Source organism: Nuphar pumila, chromosome 8 (genome assembly GCF_984573655.1).
Source record: "Nuphar pumila chromosome 8, dmNupPumi1.hap1.1, whole genome shotgun sequence".
Classification (NCBI taxonomy): Eukaryota; Viridiplantae; Streptophyta; class Magnoliopsida; order Nymphaeales; family Nymphaeaceae; genus Nuphar; species Nuphar pumila.
Window position 1 is genome coordinate 120,664,178 of NC_143256.1, and position 18,873 is coordinate 120,683,050.

The 18,873-nt window shown below is 36.2% G+C and overlaps 1 protein-coding gene across 1 annotated transcript; it reads left to right on the forward strand.

Moving 5' to 3' along the window:
* Positions 1–81: 81 nt before the first annotated feature.
* Positions 82–18,656, forward strand: LOC149830444 (uncharacterized). Its single transcript, XM_090016521.1, has 9 exons — positions 82–183; positions 306–417; positions 9,506–9,585; positions 15,477–15,579; positions 15,676–15,832; positions 16,309–16,437; positions 17,412–17,498; positions 18,074–18,118; positions 18,251–18,656. The coding sequence occupies exons 1-9, from the start codon at positions 96–98 to the stop codon at positions 18,386–18,388; spliced, it is 939 nt and encodes a 312-aa protein (XP_089872647.1). The 5' UTR covers positions 82–95; the 3' UTR covers positions 18,389–18,656.
* Positions 18,657–18,873: the final 217 nt, after the last annotated feature.

Consider the following 18,873-nt stretch of genomic DNA (forward strand, 5'->3'; position numbering starts at 1 on the left):
TCACCGACCCCGATACAAACCGGACCCATTGACAGCGATTCCTCGAAGTAGCTTCTTTTACAAAAGGACGAGAGAGAGAGAGAGAGAGAGAGAGGATGGAAGCTCTCTCGTTCTCTTTGGCAAGATGTTCATTGCTTTCCAAGGCGACCATACCCATCTTTCCTTATGCCCTCGCCATGTCTCGTATGTTCCAATTTTTCTACTGGTTACCATCGTTGTTTCGTTCCTTCACATTTCCTTCAATCGAATCAATCCCCCAACCCACAAAACTCCAATAAAGCTTGAGTTTTTCATTTGATTTACAGGAAAGCGTCTGTTTCCTGAAGTTTCTGTTGCGAAAACGGAATACCCATTTCGTTTGAAGCATTGGAGAGCTTATGCTTCCGGGAAATCGGTGCAAATCCAAGTTCAGAAAAAGTAATTCGTCTATTCGTTTGATTTTATTCTTACCCATATAAAATTCTTCCATATTTTTCATTGTACTATAAGGCTTTTCCACCGCTACCAAATTGATCAGTTTGATCACCTTAAGGAATTCATTTGCGTGGCACTTTTACTTGTACTGTTCCAGTCCTATCATCAAAAGGAGTTCTGAGGAAATGATTTTTTGGGTCATTGAGCTTGCATAGTAGTCATGTTTGTGTAAACGAACCGTATTTGTTTCTGGATGTGATGGTTCCACTCATGAGCATATTGATGGTGTTATCTCTTTATCCTTTTATCGTTCGTGACATTAAATGGCATAGTGGTATTATAAACCAAAATTACCAGAAGCTTCTTGCTAGCTAGCTTCAGAAGCAGGAAACTCTTCGCTTTCTGAAAGGAGGGTAGCTTTGGGAAACCCTCCTTCGAAATATGGAAAACTCGATTCCCTTTAGTGGAAGCCTGCTTCCTCTTCGTTTCACGAATAGATTCCCTTGTGCTTCTTTAAAGTTTCCCTGTCGCTTCTCGTCACTTTCCACTCGCTTCCTCCTCACTTCCTACATTTTTTATATTAGAAAATTAAATTTTTTTGTAACAAGCTTACATGTTGGCTTTATATCATTTTTTATTTGTGTTTTAGTCATTTCTTATTTGCTTCAGCCCGTGCTTCATATTGTTTTCTATGAGAGGGTGGTGTATGTTCCCCCCCCCCCGATGATTCACTGAATCCCACGTCTGTGTTCGGGGCTTTGAATGAGCACCACGTATACAAGCACATGGGGCTCGTATTCCCGTGTATGTTGACATAACTTTGCATCGGACTCTGGTGTTGTTGCAAAGACTTAAGTACCCTTTCTTGCTATTATTCTCATAAAGTGATGGTTTGAGAAAATGACAAAAATGCCTTTCATTCAAAAAAGAAAAAACAAACAGTTCAAAAAAAAGACAAACATGTCCTTTATCCAAAAAGTCGAAGATGATGTTGACTCTTCAAAGCTTCTTCTTCTTTCTCCGTAAAACACTGTAAAACCCTCTCTCTCTAGAGAAGAAATCAAGGGAGGATCCTTGAAAAGACTTAAGTGCCCCAAAGATGATTATTTAAGACCCATTCTTTGCACTGCAGGATTATCCGAGAAAGAAATCTCCCCTGGAGGAGGCCATGAACATCAACCCTCTGACTCCCTTCTCTTTCTGCTTCTGTGCACATCCAGCAGAAGATCCTACATTGCTCCATCAAGCACCGACTGACCTGCACATTGACTCTTGTGGAGCCTGATTCAGAGTTTTTACCCTTACAGGAGGAGGGTTTGGGGGCTCCTCCCAGCGTGGGTATCATCATTCAACAAAATGAGTTGTAGATACTGATTCAGAGTTTTTACCCTTACAAGAGAGGGGTAAAACCTCATCTCACTCTCTCTCCCTTCTCTCTCTACTTCTGTGCACATCCAACAAACGATCCAACATTTCTCCATCAAACACCGACTGACCTGCACACTAACTGTAGCATCGTTCAACTTGATGAGTTGTGGAGCCTGATTTAGAGTTTTTGCCCTTACATTAGGGGGGTTTGGGGGCTCCTCCCAGCGTGAGTAGCATCATTCAACTTGATTTGTTGTGGAGAGCATGAAGAATACAGTTAGTGGATGAAAGTTAATTATAACCCTTCTCCCAGCGTGGGTAGCATCATTCAACTTGATGAGTTGTGGAGTCTGATTCACAGTTTTTACCCTTATAGGATGAGATGAAATGAAATGGGGATCTTCGAAACACGAGCTTAGATTAACAAGAGCAAGTGTCAAGAATGACACTAAAGCATAACCCTTAAAAAGGGTATAACTGAAAACAAATTAAAAATAAAAATGTATTCTTTATTGATATGAAAAACCAATTGCTTAAGAAGCATTGGAGTAAAATACAAGAGGGGCTGCACCCCTTTATATACACAACTGAAAGAGGACTCAATAGAGCTGTTGGGCACAGTCCAACAGCTCTATTTAGAGCTGTTGGAATGTGTCAGTCCAACAGCTCTATTGCTAGTCAAGTCTGGACAGGACTTGACTAGCAACAGTCATTCTAGTTCAAACTGAACTAGATGACATAAAGACAAAATAAAAATAAAGGAAAAAAATTACAGAAATGAAAGAAATGAAAAATGTATTTATATATATATATATATAATAATATAATATTATTATATATACATATATGTACAATTTTACATTTTAACACTCCCCCTCAAACTTACGGTACAATGAGCGAAAGTTTGTCTAAGAGAAAGTGAAATCGGGGAGCAGCGAGAGGCTTTGTAAAGAAGTCTGCTAACTGATATTCTGAAGTGACATATGGCAGATCAATTATCCCGTGTAGATATTCCTCTCTGACGTATTGACAATCCATTTCGATGTGTTTGGTGCGTTCGTGGAATGTTCTGTTACTGGCAATGTAGATCGCACTTTTGTTGTCACAACACATTTGTGAAGCCTTTGTTGCTTCAACTCTCATGTCAGCAAGCAGTCGTCGGAGCCAAACTACTTCCATGGTCGTGGTTGCCATGACTCTGTATTCAGCTTCGGTGGATGAGAGAGATACCTTCTGCTGCTTTTTACACCTCCATGAGATTAATGATTCCCCTAAAAAGACACAAAAGCCAGTGGTTGAGTGTCTGTTATTGGGATCACCTCCCCAATCAGCATCAGTATATGCAATTAAATCAAGAGAAGAGGAGGAAGATAAGAAAAGTCCTCGTGAAAGAGAGGACTTGATGTATCTGATAATACGCATGACTGCTCCCATATGAACAGAAGTAGAAGCATGTTGAAATTGACTTGCTGTATGAACAACATGTGCTATATCTGGTCTGGTAATGGATAGATAGGAAAGTGCCCCGACAAGCTGTCTGTAAGGAGTAGGGTCTGCAAGAAGTTCTCCATCATCAATCTTCATTTTAACATTAACAACTTCTGGAGTGTCGACTTTCTTATCATCAGTAATACCAGACCTGAAAACAATATCAAAAGCAAATTTAGTCTGAGATAATAAATATCCTCTAGGAGAATAAGCAACTTCAATGCCTAAAAAATATCTCAACAAGCCCAAATCAGTCATTTCAAAATGAGATTTAAGAAGTGTTTTGATTGTTTCAACTCCCTGTTTATCGCTTTCGGTGATGATCATATCATCCACATAGAGAAGAAGCACAATGATCCCTGCATCAGAATTCTTAATAAACAAAGCAGTGTCAGTTAAACAGAATTGAAAACCAATATCAATCATAACACGACTAAGCCTATCATACCAAGCTTTTGGTGCTTGTTTAAGTCCATAAAGAGCTTTTTCTAAGCGAAGGACTTTACCCTTAGGAATACTTAGACCAGGAGGGGGTTCCATATATACTTCTTCAACTAGCTTTTCATTTAAAAAAGCATTTTTGACATCCATTTGAAAAATAGACCATTTTTTGATAGAAGCTAAGGCAATTAAGGTTCGGACAGTAGTCATACGAGCCACCGGAGCAAAGGTTTCTTCATAATCAATCCCATATTCTTGGGCATAACCTTTGGCTACTAAACGGGCTTTATATCTTTCAAGAATACCATCACTCTTGGTTTTAATTTTATAAACCCATCGACATCCTATAGTTTTCTTTCCTGGAGGAAGATCTTGAATATTCCATGTAGAAGCCTTTTCAAGTGCATCTAATTCAGCTTTCATGGCTTCTATCCATTTGATATCATTTTTTGCTTGAAAATATGTGGATGGTTCTTCATATGAGTGAATTAATGCAATAACTGCCCTATATGTGGGTGAGAAAGACTCGTATGATACAAACTTTCCTGGAGGCCTCGAGATTCGGGTTGATTGTCTAGTTGGAATGTTAGAATATTTCTCAAGTGCACATGGAGGATTAGACTCTTGTCGCCTGGAATATTGAATACTAGTATCTCTATGAACTTCTTCATTTTCAACATTAAGATCAATAATTCTTTGATCATCATCAAAGTTACAATCAAGGTCATATTCATCATATGTTGATGTTAGATCTAGCAAAAAGGAGTACTCAGTGACGTCTTTTAATTTTCTAAAATCAAAGAAGCTCTCCTTTTCAAGAAAGGAAACATTTCTAGACACATATAGTTTATTATTTTTGAAGTCAAAACATCTATAAACTTTCTGGTTTTCAGCATATCCTAAAAAGGCACAGGGAATCGCACGAGGGGAAAGTTTATCATTTTTGTCAGTAAATATGAAACATTTGCACCCAAATATTCTTAGTCTAGAGTAGTCTGGAGAAATGTTCATAAGTTTTTCAATGAGAGTGATATTTTGTAACGAAGAAGATGGCATCCTATTAATGAGATAGGTGGCAGTTAAGGCAGCTTCTGCCCAAAAGTCTTTCGGGACTTGATTTGCTATTAATAAAGTCCTAGTAGTTTCTATAATATGGCGATGTTTTCGTTCTGCCAGTCCATTTTGTTGAGGTGTATAAGGACAAGATCTTTGATGTGTGATGCCATGCAATTTAAGATAATTTTGAAAATCTGTGGATAAAAACTCTCCCCCTGAATCTGTGCGAAAAATAGTAATATCATTTTGAAACTTGTTTTTAACCATATTATGAAAAGTTTGAAAGTACTTCAGACTTATGTTTGAGAAAGTACATCCACGTATGTCGGGAGAAATCATCGACAAAAATAACATAGTAAACAAATCCTCCTTTAGAAATTACTGGTGCAGGACCCCAAACATCCGAGTGTATTAATTCAAGTGGTCTTGAAGAGAAAAAGGTTCTGTTCTGAAATGGTAATCTTTTCATTTTGCCGAGAATACAATCTTTACAATCAAATGATTAAGAGTTACAAAATTTCCCTAGATTTGGAAAATGTTGGATTTTGGCTATATGTGGGTGACCAAGTCTCTTATGCCACAGTTCCAACTCTATTTTTTGAATATTATAACAAAAAGCTTTCTTCGGCATGACCAAAAAATCCATGTAATAGAGTCCTCCTTCTCTATGGCCTTCCCCAATCAGCTTGCCTGATTGGCGATCCTGTACCCAACAACAATGAGAAGAAAAAAAAATATTACACCCATAATCAGAAATTTGAGATACAGATAAAAGATTTAAATTTAATTTGGGAACATGTCTAATTTCTGGAATAAATTTTTTTTTTTGTTTTATAATTTTTTCAAAATTTCCTATTCCTTCTATTTCAAGAGAAGTCCCATAAGCAGTAAAGACCTTTGACACACTTGTTTTATTTTTAACACATTTGGATAGACTTTGATTATTTGGGGTCATATGAAAAGATGCACCAGAGTCAAGAAGCCAAGAAATTTTACCTAGATCAGAAAAAGATGAGGCTGCTGCGCCGGTTGAAGCTTCAGATGAGGAAGAGGCACCTTTGATGAGAGGCTGAAGAATCTCCATTAGTTGGGCCAGGGAAACTGGTGCATCCTGATCTTTAGGCTTCGATCCAGCAATTGCAGCTCTTTTTTCTTTCAGCTCCTTAAGTTTGGGACATTGTGGCCTGTAGTGTCCCGGTTCATGACAGTGATGACAAATAACTTTCTTCTTATCATAGTCACCATTTTGTCGGTTAAAGTGAGGAGGCCTATATGATCGACCATGATTCCATGGTTTAGAGACGGCTAAAACGGAATCATCTTCAATTTTTAAAGAACCTTTTCGGAGACGATTTTCTTCCATTGTTAACTCTTCAATAGTTTCAACAATAGAAAGAATTTTTCCCCGGTGAAGTAGGGCCGATTTAGTGGTTTCAAATTCCGGCCTTAATCCAGTGATAAACTGGTAAAAATGTTCAGCATCGAGTTGTTTCTGACGAAGCTCGATGTCTTCAGCACAATGCCACTTTGGTTCTAAAAGGGAAAGTTCTTCCCAAAGTTCGAACAACCCATTGTAATATTCACGAATAGTTTTGTCTCCTTGTGTCATCATTCGAACTTTTTCTTGGAGGTTGCACACGTGTGCAATATCTTTAAGGGAATACATATTCTTAAGGTATTCCCATGCCTTATCAGCATGATCAAATTTGGCAAGACTTGAGCATTTTTTAATGTCAACGCTATTGATAAGCCATGACATTATCTTCGCATGAGATATTCTCCATTCTTTCCATTTCTTCTCGTATGAGGCAATAGCCTTGATTTTCTCTTCTTCCGATAGAGGGACCTCTTTATCTCCCTCCTTTTTAGTAAGAGATAGCTTAAGTTCCGAATCGGAACCATCCACAATCCCCCATAAGCCTTTTCCCCATATATGGTGCTTCATGATTGAAGCCCATGTTACATAGTTCGTATCGCTTAGTTTCATAGGCATGATGGTGACTTTATCATTGTCATCCATCGATTACAATGAGAGAAAGAATAGGGATAGAAGAGAAACAAGAAGGAAAATGAAAAAGAAAGAAAAAAAAAAACAATACAACAAGATGTGAAATCTTCTCCAATGAAGTGATAAAACACTTCTCTTCAAGTGGCGAACACTTTTGCAAATGGGCACGGAAACCAAGGCAGCTTTTCTTCAAGATTTAGTACTTCCGCGGCTCTGATACCATGAAATTAAATGGGGATCTTCGAAACACGAGCTTAGATTAACAAGAGCAAGTGTCAAGAATGACACTAAAGCATAACCATTAAAAAGGGTATAACTGAAAACAAAATAAAAATAAAAATGTATTCTTTATTGATATGAAAAACCAATTGCTTAAGAAGCATTGGAGTAAAATACAAGAGGGGTTGCACCCCTTTATATACACAGCTGAAAGAGGACTCAATAGAGCTGTTGGGCACAGTCCAACAGCTCTATTTAGAGCTGTTGGAATGTGTCAGTCCAACAACTCTATTGCTAGTCAAGTCTGGACAGGACTTGACTAGCAACAGTCATTCTAGTTTAAACTGAACTAGATGACATAAAGACAAAAAATAAAAATAAAGGAAAAAAATTACAGAAATGAAAGAAATGAAAAATGTATTTATATATATATAATATATAATATTATTATATATACATATATATACAATTTTACATTTTAACAGGTTTGGGGGCTCCTCCCAATGTGGATAGCATCGTTCAACTTGATTTGTTGTGGAGAGCATGAAGAATAATTTGCTGAATAATATTGTCAATCAAATAACGATTTGTTGAAGAAGTGCTACAACAGTCATGATATGGGGGCCAAAATCAGAACATTTATAAAATCTGGATACAAGGTTCTGGTATTTAATCAAAATAAAATAGTAATTGACCATGAAAAATTCTGAAAATTTACAGGGATGAACTAGACACATAAACAAAGATAACCCGTTTTACAGAATTGAAAAATGATCTCCCATTAGGGAAATAAAATTCAAACAAAATGGATCAAAATCTGAGCCGTTAAAATGACACAAGGTGACACCAAAACTGGTATGAAAACACCATAGAAATCGCTGAAATTTGGTATGAACAAACTAGATTCAATTTAGAAAACAACCCTTTTTACGGATCGGAAAGATCATCTCTGGTTAGGGAGAAATCACTCCCGCAAGTTGGTCCTGATTCTGCTAAAATCCTGACGGTGCAAAATAAGAGGTTTTGAATCTTGATTTTTAAAGTGGGTCAAACAAACTCAGAATGATCTGATTTTTGGTGGAGAGCATGAAGACATATGCATGAAGTTGCAGTAAAAAATTCAGATTAAAATGAGCTCTGGTTACATATAAATCGATAGATCTAAAATGCACCAGAATTCAAAGTATAATCTAGAAAACAACTGAACATGATGAAAGCAAACTGCACATGCGTGGATGTTCAAACATGAGATCTAATTCCTTAAAATATGAATGGGTAAAAACTTTGAATCAGACTCCACAACTCTTCAAGTTGAATGATGCTACCCACGCTGGGAGGAGCCCCCAAACCCCCCTCCTGTAAGGGCAAAAACTCTAAATCAGGCTCCACAACTCATCAAGTTGAACGATGCTACAGTTAGTGTGCAGGTCAGTCGGTGTTTGATAGAGAAATGTTGGATCGTTTGTTGGATGTGCACAGAAGTAGAGAGAGAAGGGAGAGAGAGTGTGAGAGGGTTGATGTTCATGGCCTCCTCCAGGGGAGATTTTTTTCTCAGATAATCCTGCAGTGCAGAGACTGGGTCTTAAATAATCATCTTCGGGGCATTTAAGTCTTTACAACCACTCCTTTTCAAGAATCGTCATTTTTTTTGGCACCAATGGAGGAGAGGGTACTTAAGTCTTTGCAATCGCATCAAACTCCAACGCTAATTAATGCTGACAAACATGGGGATACGAGACACACATGCTTACATACGTGGTGCTCTTTGGGACCCCCGAGCATGAGATGTAGCTAACTGCCCTGTTCGGGGGGGGGGAACATATAACCTGCTTTGGTTTTCTATGTGTTTTTTTTTCATTTTTCATGCACTTGCATAATCTCTTCATAACTGTATCCCGCTTCCCACTCCATGCTACTTTTTAACTCTCGCTTCTTGCTTCCTCTTCACGCATCGCTTCTCGTATCCATTTTGTTTCCTGGTAACTATGCTATAAACAACATTCTGTTTTTCGTTTCCTAAATTCAGTTAATCTTTTTATGACCAATGTCTTTTCTGCCGAATACTCTTCTCTCATTTTTGGCTGTTCCCCTTTTGCCTCCTCAATGTTGTGTGCGTTGCATGTTGAGTTGCTTTTTGGTATATCTGAATTAGTCTGTCATTTAAGTATTCAGTCTATATACTCTGAACTGCACATTTTGGTTGGATTTGAGGCGCATACTGGATTTCAGTTCTTGATGGGGAATTGGTTTTGATGATGCTAGAGCCAAGAACAAGTCCTCTTTCTCAATAGACATATGACATTCTGCATACAACAGCGTTTCTTTGCTTTAGACAGTTCCTTCGGGCCTTTCTGGTGTAATGTTCACTTTAGAATTACCCTAAGGAGGGAGATCGTAATAGGACTTTTGATGAGTTTTCTACACATTCTGCTATTTACTTTGATTAATGAACCAATTACATTGATTAATAACATTATGCTATTAATATCTTCTTTGTATTGTATTTCTCAGAAAGAAGAGGCTAGATGAAGTTTGTGTTGAAAGATTTGAACAATATAGTCGGACACTGATACAGTCATGGATTCTTCAAGGTATGCGTAATTCAACACTCGTGTTGCACTCTTATCTAGAAATGATATTTGACTATTTGAGAAATAGCAGAAAGTATGTTCTTTTGTCACATGCTTCTTCTTGAGTTTGATAATGGCTGAACTGTTTAATCCATGTCTTCCCAATCATTCCTTTCTTTTATATCAGGTGCATTATCATTTCCATTGACATCATGGAGGTCTGTGTGACTGTGCACAGTCTGCACAGTCACAGACCGCATTGCACAGACTGTGTGCACAGTCTGTGTGACTTTCACAACTTATGTAAAAATATGTATAAAACACGATAAAAGGTAACCCAACCATTTGAGGTAGCTAAATAAATGCTTTTCCAGTTTAAAAAAATACTAGTTTCACAAGTATTAGAAAAGCTAGCTTAAGAACTACCATAAAGAAATGGGAGTGCCAAATTGAAACTTTCTAAAAAATTAAGGTCATAGTTTTGGCTACTTAATTTACTGCAGACTTGAAGTTTACTATTACAAGTCAATTTAAATTATATCTGTACAATGATAATATCCTTTTATCTTATATAGTTTTGGCTACTTAATTTTAATTGTTTACTAGAATTATATATATATATATATAGCCGAGTCCCCGTGTCCCCGTGTCCAAAATTTTTGAAATTGCGCCGCACCCGCACCCATGTGACATAGTTTTTAAGTTACTTTTATATGTTAATCTCATATTTTTTAGAATAATCTCATATATTTTAACTTTTGTAGGTTAATCTCATATATTTTCCAGTTATTTTAGTTATGTAATCAGTTTCTTAGTATATTTTAACTTTTGTTGGTTAATCTCATATATTTTCCAGTTATGTAATCAGTTTTTAGTTACTTTTATAGGTTAATTTCATATTTTTTAGAATAATCTCATATATTTTAACTTTTGTTGGTTAATCTCATATATTTTCCAGTTATGTAAACAGTTTCTTAGTATATTTTTTCTTTTATTGGTTAATCTCATATATTTTTCAGTTATGTAATCAGTTTTTTAGTTACTTTTATATGTTAATCTCATATTTTTTAGAATAATCTCATATATTTTAACTTTTGTAGGTTAATCTCATATATTTCCCAGTTATTTCAGTAATGTAATAAGTTTCTTAGTATATTTTAACTTTTTTTGGTTAATCTCATATATTTTCCAATTATATAATCAGTTTTTAGTTAGTTAGTTTAATATGTTAATCTCATATTTTTAGTACTTATTTGAGATTTTCTATTTCTTATTGGTTGTTATTTCATCAATAAAGCATTTTTTTATTTATTTGTATTTTTAGATATTTTTTATAATTTTTTAAAGTTTTCAAAAAAAAATTTGAGGCTTACGCTTTACGCCTCGAGGCTTACGCCTCGCCTCAGTTTTTGGTGGAGCGCCTCGCTACGCCTCAACGCTTTTCACAACACTGTATGAAACACTTATATTCTTGCCCTGGATTATCAATTCATTAGCTCGTTTCACTTATTATTGGGATAGCCTTGTTCCAAATCATAGCAAAGATAAGAGTGTCAGTGATAATCATGCATACATGTGCAGATTTCTTCTTATCATGCAACATTGACATACAATAATAAAAATATCAGATTTCACCAAAATCATTTCAACATAAAAGTAATGTGATCCATCCACATAATCAACACCACATATTAAAACAGTCTGTCTCACATTTTTCATATATCAACTTTGATGAAAAGAGATTTTGCAACCATCATTGATTCTGATCATGACCAACATATCACTCACATATGTGCAAAGTATATCTTTATCAAGATGTATTTCCCAAATACAAGACCTTTGAAAATTGAAAGATTTCATGTATAAGATCATAAAACTCATTATCTTTTGAGTTTGTTCAAAACTCATTTCTAAAAATGACATAAAACTACTTTATTGTAACCAAGCTCAAATTCATCACTATATGGATAGGGTTGATAACGAAAGGTTAAAATCTCTCTTCAAAGATTGTAAAATAAATGAAAAATTCTACTTAAGGTTTTTCACAACTCATAATTTGTTTTTCAAAAATGTCTTTTTTGTATGATTTAGAGTCTTAGACCAAAATTTAAACATTAAATTAAATTTGATGATCGATTTCAAACATGGCAAGCATTAAAATTCATTAACAAATCAGTCATTACCCCCACGAGATAGAGTAGGTGCCAAAACTTATTCAACAACATAACATCAAATATATAAACCAGTTAGCCTTGGAAATCTATTTTATATCCTTATCTATGATGACGACTCTAATGAAATATGTGAAAATACAAAACAAGAGCCTCTAAGCGCTTATAAGATCATAAACACAAAGTCTACATGCGCATACACAAGTCCAACTAAGGGGCAATCTAAGAGCACAAAGGCACTGCACATGCACTAAGTGCATACAAGACAAAAAAAAATTAAAAAGAGAAACACAAGAACATAAAAAATATATACATCATTAAATTATATATATATATATATATATGAATATATATTTTTATATATGTACAACTTAACACTGATAATGCAACAAACTTAAAGTTGCTGAATTAATGAAAAATGCTTTGTTTGGTGTCCATGTGCAGCGCATTGCATTGATCTCATGTATGAAGATATTGGTGAGATGGAGGACAATTTTGAGTGCATTAAAATGTGAAAAAGTAACAAAATTTATTTATAATCATTCAACCATTCTAAACTTGATGTAGAGGTTTACCAAGGGAGTTGAGTTGATACACCATGCATTGACAAGGTTTGCTATGAATGTTTTGACTATATAGAGCCTTATCATTCATCAGAATGAATTAAAGCAAATGTTTGCTTTAGATGAATGGTTTGCAATGAAGATCACAAAAACCTGTTGGGGTGGAGATAGTCTTCTATATGGAATTTTGAAAGAGGTGCAATATGTTTTGGAGGTTGACGGTACCACTCGTGAAAGTGTTGAGGAGAGTGGATAGTGATGAGGCTCCAGCTATGCCCTACTTGTATGATGATATGGATAGGGCAAAAGAGAAAATTAGATAAAATTTCAATAGCAAAAAAAAAATATTATATGCCAATTTGAGGGTGATTGATAAGAGATGACTCACCAACTACATCAAGACATTCATGCTACTGCCTCTTACCTCGATCTTGCCATCAAATTCTCTCCCACATTCATATATGATAGGGAAGTACAAGCCGGCATTTTGAACTCCATTGAGAAACTTAATGTAGATCACAGTCTCCAGAGATAAATTTATGTGGAGTTAACCAAATATGAACAAAACGAGGGGGACTTTGGACAAAGGAACACAATCCAATTGTGTAGTTCATTGCGACCAGGTATGCATTTGAAATTCAATGTTATTATATTTAATTATGTATTTTTGTGTTGGAAGGATTTTCTCATGATATGTTTTTCTTTTGTTGGTTCAAATCAATGGTGGAGTAGGTTTGGGTGAGATACTCCTTCCTTATCTATGTTTGCAGAGTGTATATTGAGTAAGGAATGTAGCGCCAGTGGATACAAGAAAAAATAGAGTTTTTTTAGCGTATCCACACAGAAAAAGAATAGATTGGAGCACTCTCGATTAAATGTTATTGTATTTGTCGCCTATAACATTAGATTGAAGCAAAGGTAACATTAAGATATATGTTAGTGGATCTACTTTAATACAACTTGTATTCTTATATATATGTGAATGTCGTAGACAAATACAAAAAGAACCGAGAAGATGCTAGAGGAGCAACTACAGTCCCATCAGTAGTGACAACCTCGATATATTAGATGAGTGGGTACAAGAAGAGCCTGGTGTCTTGGATGATGATGAGAATTAGTCACTAGAGGCTCTAGTGGATGATGACAATGATTATGTTGGCCCAGAGATGAATGTGGATGAAGGAAAAGAAAATGATCCATTATTTGAATATCGTTTTTGTTATGATTGATAGATTAAGATGCTTCTTCTTTTGTTTTGTTATGTAATATATAACTTTGATATCAAAATTCATGCTTGTGAGTTGTGACTTTTGTTAAATGTTTGTTAAGAGTGTTATCAGTATTGTATCCAATATTTTATTAGTGCATGTTCATGTTTAATTACTCATAATGGATATATTCATGTTCTTTTTTTATTGCATTCTATATTTTTTTTTATTTTTTGGAGATTTTCTGTTTTCTTGTAATTTTCATTTTTTTATGATTTTTGATTAAAGTTTTTCCAGTATCTTATGATATTATACGATACAATACACCCGTATCTCAAGCTCATGTGATACGGATTCCGATACACTAATTATGACATTATTCCCTTTGCTTCCTTTGCTTTTTTGGCTTTTCTCTCTTCGAAGCTGCACAGATATCCGTGTCATGGTAGACGATCATCTTAGTGTGAAAGATGGTCGGCAGAGCACACATAGGTGCGGGTTTGGTTGTATCCCAGAAGCGAAGTTTTGGTTCACCCTTTAGCACTCAGGTTCTTACCTGTAGGGGAAACTGACACTTTTAAGAGAGCGCCATTGTTGTGCCCCTCCTGGCTATATTGGATCTTGTCTTCATCAAGGTCGTCATCTGGATTGTGCAAATTTCCAACATTCTTTACCACTATTTCATCATTCTTTGCTCGCCTTTAAATAAATGAAGTGTCGTTTAACCCCGATTGACCAAAATGTCTTAACAATTGAGCTGCGGGCTATTGAATTAGCTAACCTACGCCTACCAGACCTAAGAACAAAACAAGGCTTGGGCAAGACAAGGTCACAAGGTGGCTGACAAGAAAGAAAACTACCAAGTTTGAAATTGCCTTTCTTTTTTCTTAAGGACCAAAAAAACATCGAATGTCAAAGGCAAGTACAAAATTTTGGGGCATCATCATAGTTTCCTGCATAGTTGATATTGCCTTTCTTTTTTCTTAAGGACCAAAAAAACATCGAATGTCAAAGTCAAGTACAAAATTTTGGGGCATCATCATAGTTTCCTGCATAGTTGATATTGCGTTTTGGTGGCCTCATGCACAGACAGTTCCTCTGAACACCAACAGCTTTGTCTATTACTTAGGAACTTGCTTCTGGCTGTGAGCCCAAATGAGAACAAAAGATACTGTTTTCAACTTAGCTCTACTCATGAGCCTAATAAAAATATCTTTATTTCTTTTGGACAAGAGGTTTTTTCTATTGGTGAAATAGCCAGCTGCCATCCCAAGCTGGAACTGTAGTTCACATGTTGGCTTGACTAATGGAACCTTCTGAGTTAACAAATCTTGGCCAAATCATTAGGTTGGCTTGCCCGAATCCCAAGTGAGTTGATTCCCGAGGCACTTGATTTTCGAACCATGTACTGTACAACTATAGTAACCACTTTCTTGTGTTTAAGATGCAGACAAGTAGCTTTAAAGATTTCATAAGATATGCTATGTAGTGATTTCACAAACTTTAATGGAAATGATAAGTACAAAACATGAACTGTAACAGGTGCAATCTGAATTGGTTGTGCTTGCAAAATTCCTCTAGATGTCTATTTAAATGCATTGAGACATCACATTACACAAACAGCTGCATTGCTCTTATGCATTTTCTTAATTCCAATATTTACTCTTTGGTTTCGTCATGTTTAATCAGCCACTTTTTTTTTTCAGTTTCCATTATATATGATTTATTTTTGTCCATGATCTCTGTTCCAGGCAAGATATTAGTTGATGGTAAGGTAGTAAGCAAGGTCGGCACACCTAGATGTGTATTTAAATGCGTTGAGACATCACATTACACAAACATCAGCATTGCTCTTATGCATTTTTTTAATTCCAATATTTACCCTTTGATTTTGTAATGTTTAATCAGCCACTCTTTTTTTCAGTTTCCATTATATATGAATTTATTTTTGTCCATGAACTCTGTTCCAGGCAAGGTATTAGTTGATGGTAAGGTAGTAAGCAAGGCCGGCACACCTACTTCTAGTAAAGCAGTTGTGGAAATAATTGCAGAAGTTCCCAAATATGTGTGTAGGTGATAACAACATGGATCATCTAAGTTTTTTATTCTACAATGTTGGCAAGTGTCATTCAAGCATATCTTTGTTCTTTTGTTTGTTGTCTCATGCAGAGCAGGATACAAGTTGGAGGCTGCCATTGAGCAGCTGAACTTTGATGTCAGTGGAAAGGTTGCTCTTGATTCTGGCCTCTCCACTGGTGGCTTTACAGATTGTTTGCTTCAACATGATGCATCCTTTGTTTATGGAGTTGATGTGGGCTATGGCCAGGTGAGTTCTTTCAGTGATCTCTTTGTAAAATTGAAATTTAGTCTTTCAGTGTTTTTTTCTAAAGCATATTTAATTTTATTCATAGATGTGAGCTATTTGTAAATAGTGTTTGCCTTTATGTCGGTTTTGATTTGACATGTATACCGAATGGAAGCTTATTCAATATCCTTGTCCTCCTGACATTTGTCATATTCCATTGATATAGTATTTTTGTCTTTGTAAACTTCTTGCTGAATAGTAAAACTGTAAAACCAAGAGTTCAACGCTACAAGTGATGAAAGACCTACCTTGAGTTGCCTTGCAAATCCTGCTCCATTGTATGACTTGAATTCTGAAATGCCAATTGCTTCTGGATGTTCTGGGGGAAATGAAAGGCTCTTGCCTATTATAAAGTTACTTTTCTTGTATCATGTATTTGCATTTAAATTAGTTTTGAATTTTTTTAAAAGGTTGATATTTATTTAATGTTTCTTTAGGTGGCTGATAAAATTCGTCGAGACGATCGTGTGTGTGTCATAGAACGGACAAATTTAAGATATCTTCCTGGGCTGCCTCAAAAAGTGGACCTTGTCACGCTTGACCTTTCATTCATTTCTATACTTCTGGTAATGCTTTTGGGTTTTCTTTTTTCGTTGGATTGTATCAAGTCAGTGTATTTTCTGCGTTAGAATAACAAACTATGCCAAGTTTCGTTGTCTTGAGAAAATATTAAACTTCACTGATTGGGAGGATTAATTTCATCAAGTGGAAATAATGATCTTTCTTGTGATATGTAACATGGAGTCAATGTCTCCCTCCCTATTCATAACTTGTCATTATGTCACTTCCATACAAGGAACCACATGCCATTTTTGTAGGTTATGCTCAAATCAGGACCGCGCATTCTGAGACTGTGCTGCACAAAGCTTCAACCTATTACATCTCGAATGATTGTTAAAGTCATGTCACATCATCTGGTTCCTTATGGACATTTCTGCAATATGACATTATTTCCCAATTAGGTGATCGGCAAAGTTGGTGATCTGTCAACATGATTCAGCAGTCGAGTTTGTCTCAACCTCTGACCAAGCTGTGAAAGTCCCACAAGGATTTGCCAAGGGATAAGGGCTTTGGTTTATGGACCAAACCAGGCAGTAGCCTTATCAAGGGCCTTGGATCACATTTTTCTGGTGTTGCATGTTACATTATGGAAATTTGTGGCTTCTTTGATGTAGTTCACAGAGGAACCTAAATGCCACAGAGCCAAATGAAGCCTACTTCACGTATACTGACCTTGCTGCTATTGTTTCTGGCCTTCTCTAGTTATGATCCACTATTTGCCATGATAGCAATTCTGTTGGTCAAGAAATCATTTTGTCAGCGGCTTGTTTTTTCGTTCTTTGCCCCTTTTTGACAAACCTGAGTATGTCTATTAATAGGAGAGACCTCCAAGTCACAAGTAGGGGCCTGTTATGTTTTTAAGATTACGATAAAGATACTGAAAATTTTATACTAGTAATATGTTGATGCATATTTTATGATATGGTGGACATCTGTGAAGGTGTGATATTAGCTTAGTCCTTTTGAACTTGAAATGCAGGTCATGCCTGCAGTTGTCAACGCTATGAAGCATGATTCTTCTTTGGTTACATTGGTTAAACCTCAATTTGAGGCCCGTAGGTCCCAGGTTAGTAGTTTCATTTGGAGCTTGAATTCTGGTTTTTTTGTTTAGCAACTTTTCCATTTCATTCTACTCTCTTTTATTTAATTTCATTTTTGTTATTCATTTTAATATTGGCATTCCTTTTAGTGTTATTGAAACTGGCCAATAGAATTTATTGTGTGTGAACATCAATAAGCTTCATAGATTGATCAATGCGCTCTAACATACATTAGGCATTTAATATTTTTGGCATGGATGAGATGAGTGTCAATTGTGCAAAACCTTCCAATGCAGTGTCATGTCTAGTGGATGTTAAGGCAACCTGATCACCCAACTGCATGAATATGCTTAGAGACTTAACAGGGACTTGGGAACTCATCGTCCCAGGTTTTCTATCAACTTTGATTGTTTTCATTTGATTTCATGCTACAATGAATAGCACCGGAATGAATCATAGCCATAGTAAATATACGGGATATAAATATTGTGTTGACTTGTTCACACCTGAAACTTGGCTGACTGGTGCGATGTTTGTGGTTTACTTAACATGTTCAATTTTGACAGCATGTTCTGAGCTTTGGTTTATTTTCTTTGTACAGGTCGGTGGTGGTGGAATTGTGAGAGATCCCAACGTCCATCAAGAGGTATCAACTTCATCATGAACATTCTAGTGGCCGTATTTCATGTCAATTCATCACCAACTATAGTCGATTGATGGGCTCTTGTGTCCACAGGGCTTGAAAAAAGGTTTACCATTGATTTTTAATGTCTGCTAGGTTCTTGATAAGATTGTGAAGGGTGTGGAGGCATTTGGATTTAGCAGCCAAGGTTGGATAGAGTCTCCCATAAAAGGCGCCGAAGGAAACACAGAATTCCTGGTCTACTTCCATAGAACAGCTCATCATGAAGGATGATCCAGGTCTGTTCATTCAAGTCACTGCGAATTTTGCAAGAGCAGCTTCATGTACAGCAATGTGGCAGTGTGGAATTTCTACCAATTCTTTCAGTAGTTCCAACCGTCTCAGGCTGCTTTTGCACGGCTCTCTCAATTTAGAAGTCTCAAAGACCAGCTCATCTGTTCATTATTGCCTGACCAACACAGTATTTTCTATGCCATGGTTTGTCGTGTTAGCTTTGTGCGCAAATTCCACACACAAATTTTCCTATGTAGCATTTTCACAAGGTGCTATCATTGTTATTTTTTTTATATTTACACGAAAAAAAACCACCCACAAAATCAGAGACCTAGCCGCCCTGGCTTTCCCAGCGGTCACTGTCCTGGCAGCGTAAAACTCCATGGGCTTACCCTTTGCCCCCAAGGAGTCGCCCCTACTAGATGAGTGAGCACGTGGGTGTGATTTTTTTTTTTCCAATGAAAAATCAGAGTTCCATATTTTGG

What these genes read in the sequence shown, in the direction of transcription:
- LOC149830444 (XM_090016521.1), top strand. Translation starts at nt 96, where the DNA reads ATGGAAGCTCTCTCGTTCTCTTTGGCAAGATGTTCATTGCTTTCCAAG. An exon ending in TTATGCCCTCGCCATGTCTC is followed by an intron (nt 184 to 305) that starts GTATGTTCCAAT and finishes TTTGATTTACAG; the next exon opens with GAAAGCGTCTGTTTCCTGAA. An exon ending in ATCCCAACGTCCATCAAGAG is followed by an intron (nt 18,119 to 18,250) that starts GTATCAACTTCA and finishes AATGTCTGCTAG; the next exon opens with GTTCTTGATAAGATTGTGAA.